The sequence below is a fragment of the Penaeus vannamei genome, chromosome 29, assembly GCF_042767895.1.
Source record: "Penaeus vannamei isolate JL-2024 chromosome 29, ASM4276789v1, whole genome shotgun sequence".
NCBI classification, from domain to species: domain Eukaryota; kingdom Metazoa; phylum Arthropoda; class Malacostraca; order Decapoda; family Penaeidae; genus Penaeus; species Penaeus vannamei.
In genome coordinates this window covers 11463160-11473159 of record NC_091577.1, presented here as the reverse complement: position 1 = coordinate 11473159, position 10000 = coordinate 11463160, and the positions used below count along the sequence as shown (strand labels likewise).

The 10000-nt window shown below is 45.3% G+C and overlaps 1 protein-coding gene across 1 annotated transcript in view; it reads right to left on the bottom strand.

Annotated features, from left to right (window-relative positions):
- nompC (no mechanoreceptor potential C) overlaps positions 1-10000 on the bottom strand; it is a 165431-nt gene that overhangs the window by 36438 nt on the left and 118993 nt on the right. Inside the window, exons 7-11 of the mRNA XM_070142222.1 lie at positions 7537-7707; positions 6854-6978; positions 6189-6282; positions 5732-5940; positions 4206-4328 (exon numbers count right to left, since the gene is read on the bottom strand). Of these exons, the coding sequence (XP_069998323.1) occupies positions 4206-4328; positions 5732-5940; positions 6189-6282; positions 6854-6978; positions 7537-7707 (722 nt within the window). The remainder of the gene's footprint in view (positions 1-4205; positions 4329-5731; positions 5941-6188; positions 6283-6853; positions 6979-7536; positions 7708-10000) is intronic.

Sequence of the window (10000 nt, the reverse complement as noted above, 5' to 3'; positions counted from 1 at the left end):
AGAAAGCTCACAAACCTCATCTTAAGAAAGCTCACAAACCTCATCTTAAGAAAGCTCACAAACCTCATCTTAAGAAAGCTCACAAACCTCATCTTAAGAAAGCTCACAAACCTCATCTTAAGAAAGCTCACAAACCTCATCTTAAGAAAGCTCACAAACCTCATCTTAAGAAAGCTCACAAACCCCACCTTAAGAAAGCTCACAAACCCCACCTTAAGAAAGCTCACAAACCCCACCTTAAGAAAGCTCACAAACCTCATCTTAAGAAAGCTCACAAACCTCATCTTAAGAAAGCTCACAAACCTCATCTTAAGAAAGCTCACAAACCTCATCTTAAGAAAGCTCACATACCCCACCTTAAGAAATCTCACAAACCCCACCTTAAGAAATCTCACAAACCCCACCTAAAGAAAGCTCACAAACCCCACCTAAAGAAAGCTCACAAACCCCATCTTAAGAAAGCTCACAAACCCCACCTTAAGAAAACTCACAAACCCCACCTTAAGAAAGCTCACAAACCCCACCTAAAGAAAGCTCACAAACCTCATCTTAAGAAAGCTCACAAACCTCATCTTAAGAAAGCTCACAAACCTCATCTGAAGAAAGCTCACAAACCTCATCTCAAGAAAGCTCACAAACCCCACCTTAAGAAAGCTCACAAACCCCACCTTAAGAAAGCTCACAAACCCCACCTTAAGAAAGCTCACAAACCCCACCTTAAGAAAGCTCACAAACCCCACCTTAAGAAAGCTCACAAACCTCATCTTAAGAAAGCTCACAAACCCCACCTTAAGAAAGCTCACAAACCCCACCTTAAGAAAGCTCACAAACCCCACCTTAAGAAACCTCACAAACCTCACCTTAAGAAAGCTCACAAACCTCATCTGAAGAAAGCTCACAAACCCCACCTTAAGAAATCTCACAAACCTCATCTTAAGAAAGCTCACAAACCCCACCTTAAGAAAGCTCACAAACCCCACCTTAAGAAAGCTCACAAACCCCACCTTAAGAAACCTCACAAACCTCACCTTAAGAAAGCTCACAAACCCCACCTTAAGAAATCTCACAAACCTCATCTGAAGAAAGCTCACAAACCCCACCTTAAGAAAGCTCACAAACCCCACCTTAAGAAATCTCACAAACCTCACCTTAAGAAAGCTCACAAACCCCACCTTAAGAAAGCTCACAAACCCCACCTTAAGAAAGCTCACAAACCCCACCTTAAGAAAGCTCACAAACCTCATCTTAAGAAAGCTCACAAACCCCACCTTAAGAAAGCTCACAAACCCCACCTTAAGAAAGCTCACAAACCTCATCTTAAGAAAGCTCACAAACCCCACCTTAAGAAAGCTCACAAACCCCATCTTAAGAAAGCTCACAAACCCCACCTTAAGAAAGCTCACAAACCCCATCTTAAGAAAGCTCACAAACCCCACCTCAAGAAAGCTCACAAACCCCACCTTAAGAAAGCTCACAAACCCCACCTTAAGAAAGCTCACATACCCCACCTTAAGAAAGCTCACAAACCCCACCTCAAGAAAGCTCACAAACCTCATCTTACCTTCTTGTTGATGAGCCTCATCTTAAGAAAGCTCACAAACCCCACCTTAAGAAAGCTCACAAACCCCACCTTAAGAAAGCTCACAAACCTCATCTGAAGAAAGCTCACAAACCTCATCTTAAGAAAGCTCACAAACCCCACCTTAAGAAAGCTCACAAACCTCATCTTAAGAAAGCTCACAAACCCCACCTTAAGAAAGCTCACAAACCCCACCTCAAGAAAGCTCACAAACCCCACCTTAAGAAAGCTTACAAACCCCACCTTAAGAAAGCTCACAAACCTCATCTGAAGAAAGCTCACAAACCTCATCTTAAGAAAGCTGACAAACCCCACCTTAAGAAAGCTCACAAACCTCATCTTAAGAAAGCTCACAAACCCCACCTTAAGAAAGCTCACAAACCTCATCTTAAGAAAGCTCACAAACCCCACCTTAAGAAAGCTCACAAACCCCATCTTAAGAAAGCTCACAAACCCCACCTTAAGAAAGCTCACAAACCCCATCTTAAGAAAGCTCACAAACCCCACCTCAAGAAAGCTCACAAACCCCACCTTAAGAAAGCTCACAAACCCCACCTTAAGAAAGCTCACATACCCCACCTTAAGAAAGCTCACAAACCCCACCTCAAGAAAGCTCACAAACCTCATCTTACCTTCTTGTTGATGAGCCTCATCTTAAGAAAGCTCACAAACCCCACCTTAAGAAAGCTCACAAACCCCACCTTAAGAAAGCTCACAAACCTCATCTGAAGAAAGCTCACAAACCTCATCTTAAGAAAGCTCACAAACCCCACCTTAAGAAAGCTCACAAACCTCATCTTAAGAAAGCTCACAAACCCCACCTTAAGAAAGCTCACAAACCCCACCTCAAGAAAGCTCACAAACCCCACCTTAAGAAAGCTTACAAACCCCACCTTAAGAAAGCTCACAAACCTCATCTGAAGAAAGCTCACAAACCTCATCTTAAGAAAGCTGACAAACCCCACCTTAAGAAAGCTCACAAACCTCATCTTAAGAAAGCTCACAAACCTCATCTTAAGAAAGCTCACAAACCTCATCTTAAGAAAGCTCACAAACCCCACCTTAAGAAAGCTCACAAACCTCATCTTAAGAAAGCTCACAAACCTCATCTTAAGAAAGCTCACAAACCCCACCTTAAGAAAGCTCACAAACCTCATCTTAAGAAAGCTCACAAACCCCACCTTAAGAAAGCTCACAAACCTCATCTTAAGAAAGCTCACAAACCTCATCTTAAGAAAGCTCACAAACCCCACCTTAAGAAAGCTCACAAACCCCACCTTAAGAAAGCTCACATACCCCACCTTAAGAAAGCTCACAAACCCCACCTTAAGAAAGCTCACAAACCCCACCTTAAGAAAGCTCACAAACCTCATCTTAAGAAAGCTCACAAACCCCACCTTAAGAAAGCTCACAAACCCCACCTTAAGAAACCTCACAAACCCCACCTCAAGAAAGCTCACAAACCTCATCTTAAGAAAGCTCACAAACCTCATCTTAAGAAAGCTCACAAACCCCACCTTAAGAAACCTCACAAACCCCACCTTAAGAAAGCTCACAAACCCCACCTTAAGAAACCTCACAAACCCCACCTCAAGAAAGCTCACAAACCTCATCTTAAGAAAGCTCACAAACCCCACCTTAAGAAAGCTCACATACCCCACCTTAAGAAAGCTCACAAACCCCACCTTAAGAAAGCTCACAAACCCCACCTTAAGAAAGCTCACAAACCTCATCTTAAGAAAGCTCACAAACCCCACCTTAAGAAAGCTCACAAACCCCACCTTAAGAAAGCTCACAAACCCCACCTTAAGAAAGCTCACAAACCTCATCTTAAGAAAGCTCACATACCCCACCTTAAGAAAGCTCACATACCCCACCTTAAGAAAGCTCACAAACCCCACCTTAAGAAAGCTCACAAACCCCACCTTAAGAAAGCTCACAAACCTCATCTTAAGAAAGCTCACAAACCCCACCTCAAGAAAGCTCACAAACCTCATCTTAAGAAAGCTCACAAACCTCATCTTAAGAAAGCTCACAAACCCCACCTTAAGAAAGCTCACAAACCCCACCTTAAGAAAGCTCACAAACCTCATCTTAAGAAAGCTCACAAACCCCACCTTAAGAAAGCTCACAAACCTCATCTTAAGAAAGCTCACAAACCTCATCTTAAGAAATCTCACAAACCTCACCTTAAGAAAGCTCACAAACCTCATCTTAAGAAAGCTCACAAACCCCACCTTAAGAAAGCTCACAAACCCCACCTTAAGAAAGCTCACAAACCCCATCTTAAGAAAGCTCACAAACCCCACCTTAAGAAAGCTCACAAACCTCATCTTAAGAAAGCTCACAAACCTCACCTTAAGAAAGCTCACAAACCTCACCTTAAGAAAGCTCACAAACCTCATCTTAAGAAAGCTCACAAACCTCATCTGAAGAAAGCTCACAAACCCCACCTTAAGAAAGCTCACAAACCCCACCTTAAGAAAGCTCACAAACCCCACCTCAAGAAAGCTCACAAACCCCACCTTAAGAAAGCTCACAAACCCCACCTTAAGAAAGCTCACAAACCCCACCTCAAGAAAGCTCACAAACCCCACCTCAAGAAAGCTCCCAAACCTCATCTTACCTTCTTGTTGATGAGCCTGGCCACCGCGTCCTTCCCGCTCTTCTTGGCCACGTACTCTATGATAGCCTTCACCACCTCCACGCGACAGGACGAGCAGGCCAGGTGGAGGGCCGTCTCGCCAGTCTGAAGCGAGGAGGAAAGATGGGGTTAGGAGTGAGAAAGAGCGGGGGATGGCGGGATGGCTAGAGGGAGAGAAAGGGTTGGATAACTGGGCGTAAGAGAGGTTTGGATATTATGGTGTGAAAGGGTTGGGTAACTGGGGTATGGAAGGGTTGGGTAACTGGGATATGAAAGGGTTGGGTAACTGGGGTATGAATGGGTTGGATAATATGGTGTGAAAGGTTTGGGCAATATGGTGTGAAAGGGTTGGATAAGAATGGCTTAGATAATATGGTATGAAAGGGTAAGATAACTGGAGTAAGACAGGTTTGGATAATATGGTGTGGAAGGGTTGGATAACATTGTATGACAGGGTTGGATAATTGGGGTAAGATAAGTTTGGATTATATGGTTTGAAAGGGTTGGAAGACTGAGACAAGAAAATGGTGGATAAAGGAGGTAAGAGAGCTTGGATAAACGAGATAAGAGAGGTTGGGTAACTAGGGTGAAAAATGATGGGATAAAATCCGAAAGAATGGATAAGAACGATTAGGTAACTAGGGTAAAAGGGATTGGATAACTGAGGTAACCACCACGAATGAATAAATAAGACAAGAAAGACTTAAAGTCTTATGATATGAATAATTACAATGCAGAGAGAACAGGATCAGATAACGGAGATAAGGGTCAGAAACTAGATGAAAAAGGAAATAGAAGAATAATGAATAACGCGGATAAGAAGGAGTGATAAAGGAGGGAAAACCGGAAGCCTGAATAATGAAGAGAAGTGAAAATGTTTGGATAATTGAACAGAAAGAGAGGAAGAATGTATAGCATAGATAAAGAAGCTTTATATCGGAGACCTAAGAAAATGATTGCAGAAGAAAGGGAAAGAGAAAGAGAGATAATGGATAACAAACGAATGGGAGAAGAATTATATAACGGAGAAAAGAGAAATAAGAGAAATATGAAAAAATGTCACAAATATTACAAAAAATGAATAAATACACAGAAAAAAATAAACGATAACAAAAGGAACGACGATAAAGGACAACAGGAGTAAATACAACAATACATAATGGATAAAGGAAGGGAGAGATGATATTTGAATAACACGGATCAGAAGGATTGGTTACGAAAGAAAAAATACGGAAGACTAGATAGCAAAAAAGGAAAGACGGGATAACGAAAGGGAAAAAACGACGATTGGAAAAAAAAGTAAAAAACGGAACAGAATAACGAAAAAAATAGCAGAAGACTGGATCACGAAATAAAAAAAAAGTATAATAACAAAAATAAAAAACAAATAATGGAAGATTGGATAACGAAAGAAAAAAAGGTAAGATTGGATAACGAAACAAAAACAGTAACAGACGACAGGATAACAAAAAACGAAAACCGGGAGAGCGAAGCGACCGGAGCCGGACCTTGGACTGGAGGGACGGGTTAGCGTTGTCCTCGAGGAGCAGCTTGAGCGTGAGGAGGTTCCCGTGGAAGGCGGCGAGGTGGAGGGGCGTCTGGCCGTCGTCCTTGGGCAGGTTGGCGTCCGCGCCCGACTTGAGGAGCATCTCGGCGCACTTCTCCCCGTCCTTCACCCGCGCCGCCAGGTGGAGGGCGGACTCGCGGGCGGCGCCGCCTGGTGGAGGGAGGGAGGGAGGATGAGGGAGGGAGGAAGGGTGAGGGAGGGAGGGAGGGAGGGTTGGTGTGTGTTGGGGAGGGGCGGGCGGGAGACGCTGTTGTATGCTAGTCAATGTCTATGGACACGGGAATGCGTACACACACACACACACACACATAAACACCAATGTCAAAATAGTCATGTAAATATCAAATCAAAGAAGAAGAGAGAGAGAGAGAGCTGAGTCGAAGCCCTGCGCGCCTGACCTTGCATGGTGAGGTTGGCGCCGTGGCCGAGCAGCGCCTCCACCATCGCCGGCTTCCCCGACTGGACGGCCACGTGGAGGGCGGAGAAGCCATCCTGGAGGAGGGGCAGAAGGAGGGACGTTGGAGGAGGTGGGTATTTAGGATTCTAGGATGCCTTTGGTTCTTAATTGTTCTAGTTCCTTAATTGGTTCATTGGTGGTATCATCATGAATATCATCATTGTCATCTTCAGCAAACAAAATCAGCAATGACATTATTATTATTAACATAACCAATCATCATTATCAATATTATTATAATTATAATCATTATCGTTATACCAGCATCACTATCATTCTCACCACTACCATCAACCTTATCATCATCGTTACCATCATCACTTACAGTCACTCCATCAGCATCGTTATCATAATCACCCTCATCACCATTATCATCATCGTCATAATCATAATCATCATCATCCTCACTTATAAGACTACACTACATAGTAAAATCTATGGATGTTTATATTTCATATACAAAACATAAAAAAACAATAAACAAAAAGTGCTATAAATATAATAAATACATAATAAATTAATATTACGAGAAATAACATCTTACTCTTCCTTTCACGTTTGGGCCCCATCATCATCATCATCATCATCACCTATAATCCTACTTACATTAGTGGTGACGTCAACGTGCTCCCCCTTGTTGAGAATGGCGTTCACTACTCCCACGTGACCTCTCTGCGCGGCCGTGTGAATGCATCTGGCACCGCTCTTGTTGGGCATGTGGAGAGGCACTCCTGTTGGGCAGAAGGAAGGGTCGGATGTGTTTGTGGTGTGGTATGGGTGTGGTCGTATTTGAATTGCAGTTATCGCAGTTGTTATCATTATTGATGTCATTATATTTACCATTATTAGTAATAGTCTTATTACTTTTATTATTATCATTATTATCGTCATTATCATTTTTATCATTGTTATTATCAGTACTGCTACTGTTCTTCTTATTATTATTTCTATTGTAATTATCGTCACCATCATTATTAATCATCATCATCATTATTATCACCATTATCATTATTATCAAATTGATTACCATAATTACCATTTTAATTACCATCATTATCAATGATATAATCATTTTCTTTATCTGTATTGCCAGGACTCTTGTTATCATTACTATTACTATTATTACCATTTCATCATTATCATCCCTTGTTATGATCATTATCATCATTACAATCTTTAAAAAAGGACTGCCACCCCCTTTCCTCCTTCCTCCACCTCCCCCCCCTTGTTCTCCTCCCTCCTCCTCCTCCCTCCTCCTCCTCCTCCTTCCCCCTCCCCCCCTTACTGACCTTTCCTCAAGAAGGTCATGACGGTGTCCGGGTGTCCGTGGAGCGAGGCGATGTGCACGAGCGTCGACCCGTCCTTGGTTCGGTCCATCACGGACGCCTTGAACTTCTCGGCGAGGGTGTCCACGATCTGCGTGAAGCCTCGCTCGGCGGCGATGTGGATGGGCGTCTTGTCTGTCGGGGGCGGAGGCTGGGTGAGTGGAGGGTGGGGGGAGATGGGTGGGGATGGGGGGGAGACGTGGGGCGGGGTGAGAGAGGGAGGGAGGAAGAGTGGAAGAAGAGTGGGGGTGGGAGGGGGAGAGGAAGAGGGAGGGAGGAGTGGAAGAAGAGTGGGGGTGGGGTGGGGGAGAGGGAGGATGGAGTGGAAGAAGAGTGGGGGTGGGGTGGGGGGAGGGAGGGAGGAGTGGAAGAAGAGTGGGGGTGGGGTGGGGGAAGGGAGGATGGAGTGGAAGAAGAGTGGGGGTGGGGTGGGGGGGAGGGAGGATGGAGTGGAAGAAGAGTGGGGGTGGGGTGGGGGAGGGAGGGAGGAGTGGAAGAAGAGTGGGGGTGGGGTGGGGGAGAGGGAGGATGGAGTGGAAGAAGAGGGGGTGGGGTGGGGGGAGGGAGGGAGGAGTGGAAGAAGAGTGGGGGTGGGGTGGGGGAGAGGGAGGATGGAGTGGAATATATAGTGGGGGTGGGAGGGGGGAGAGGAAGAGGGGGGAGGAGTGGAATAAGAGCTTGGGTGGAGGTAAAAGTGGAGGGGGAGTGGGTGGGAGGAGTAGAAGAAGAGTGGGGGTGGGAGGTAGAGGGAGGGAGGAGTGGGAGAAGAGAGGGGGTAGGGGGGAGAGGAAGAGGGAGAGGAATGGAAGAAGATCTGGGGTGGAGGGAAAAGGGGAGGGGGAGTGGGTGGGAGGAGTAGAAGAAGAGTGGGAGTAGGGGGAGTGGGAGGGAGGAGTGGAGGAAGCCTGGGGGTGGGTAGGGAGAGAGGAAGAGGAAGAGGGAGGGAGGAGGTGGAAGTAGAGCTAGGGTGGAGGAAAAGGGGGAGTGGATAGGAGGAGTGGAAGAAGAGTAGGGGGGGGGGGGAAGAGTTACGAAGGAGTGGAAGAAGATCTGGGGTGGAGGGAAAAGGGGAGGGGAGTGGGTGGGAGGAGTAGAAGAAGAGTGTGGGGGGGGAGAGGAAGAGGAAGAAAGGAGTGGAAGAAGAGTGGGGGTGGAGGGAAATGGGGAGGGGGTGTTGGTGGGAGGAGTAGAAGAGTGAGGATCAGGGAGGGAGAGGAAGAAGGGGGGGGGGGTAGTGGAAGAAGATTGGGGGTGGGATGGGGCAGAGTAAGAAAAGTGGGGGGTGGAGGGAAAGGGGGAAGAGGAAGGGTGTGAGAGAGGTAGGCGAAAGACGGGGGAGGGGGAAAAGGGGAGGATTGCGTGGATTGGTGGATGGGGGAGTGGATGGGTGTGAAGGTGGGTAGAAAATGGGGCCAGTGGGTTGGTTGATGAGTGGATAGGTGGATGAGTAAGTGAAATTTTGAACGACTGGATGGATGAAAGAGTGGATAAGTGAAAATAATTGTTGAATATTATTAAAGAATCAATAGAAGAGAGTGTGTGAGAAAAAAGACATAATAAATGGGGACTGGGATGGAGAGGAAGATTGCAGGTAATAGGGAAAGGAAGAGAGAGAGAGAAAGAGAGAGAGAGTGAGAGAGATTAAGTGAATGAGTGTGTGTGTGTGAGAGAGAGAGAGAGAGAGAGAGAGAGAGAGAGAGAGAGAGAGAGAGAGAGAGAGAGAGAGAGAGAGAGAGAGACAGAGAGAGAGAGAGAGAGAGAGAGAGAGAGAGAGAGAGAGAGAGAGAGAGAGAGAGAGAGGGAGAGAGGGAGGGGGAGAGATAGAGAGGGAGAGGGAGAGGGAGAGGGAGAGGAGAGAGAGAGAGAGAGAGAAAGAGAGAGAGAGAGAGAGAGAGAGAGAGAGAGAGAGGGAGAGAGAGAGAGAGAGAGAGAGAGAGAGAGAGAGAGAGAGAGAGAGAGAGAGAGAGATGAGAAGAACGAATGGATTTAAGAAATTGTGTGAATAATGAAGGAAAAGTCGATAAAAGAAAGAGCATTTCTCCAAACCTAGAGAAAACAGCTTCGATTTGTATTTATTGATTGATTTTTGAATCCGCGTCATTCAGTATATGTAATAAATACCATAAAGCTGCCTAATATCTCATCAACCAAACATTGACTCAAAATAGTCATAATTTATAAGGTTTCATCATCTCGATTACCTTTCAGAAATTAATCATCCCCAGTAATTAGGAGCTAAAAATAAATCGTTACGAAACCAAATAGCGTTAAAACTCCATGACCTCGACATAGAAAACGAGAACCAAAGAAAACGTAGACCCTGGTATAGAAAACGGAGTCCATTCTTCACCCCGATGTAAACAAATCCTTCGTGTTCTTCGGATTTGTCCCCCAAATCAATCAAAGGCGCGTTTTTTCTCTCCCTTTT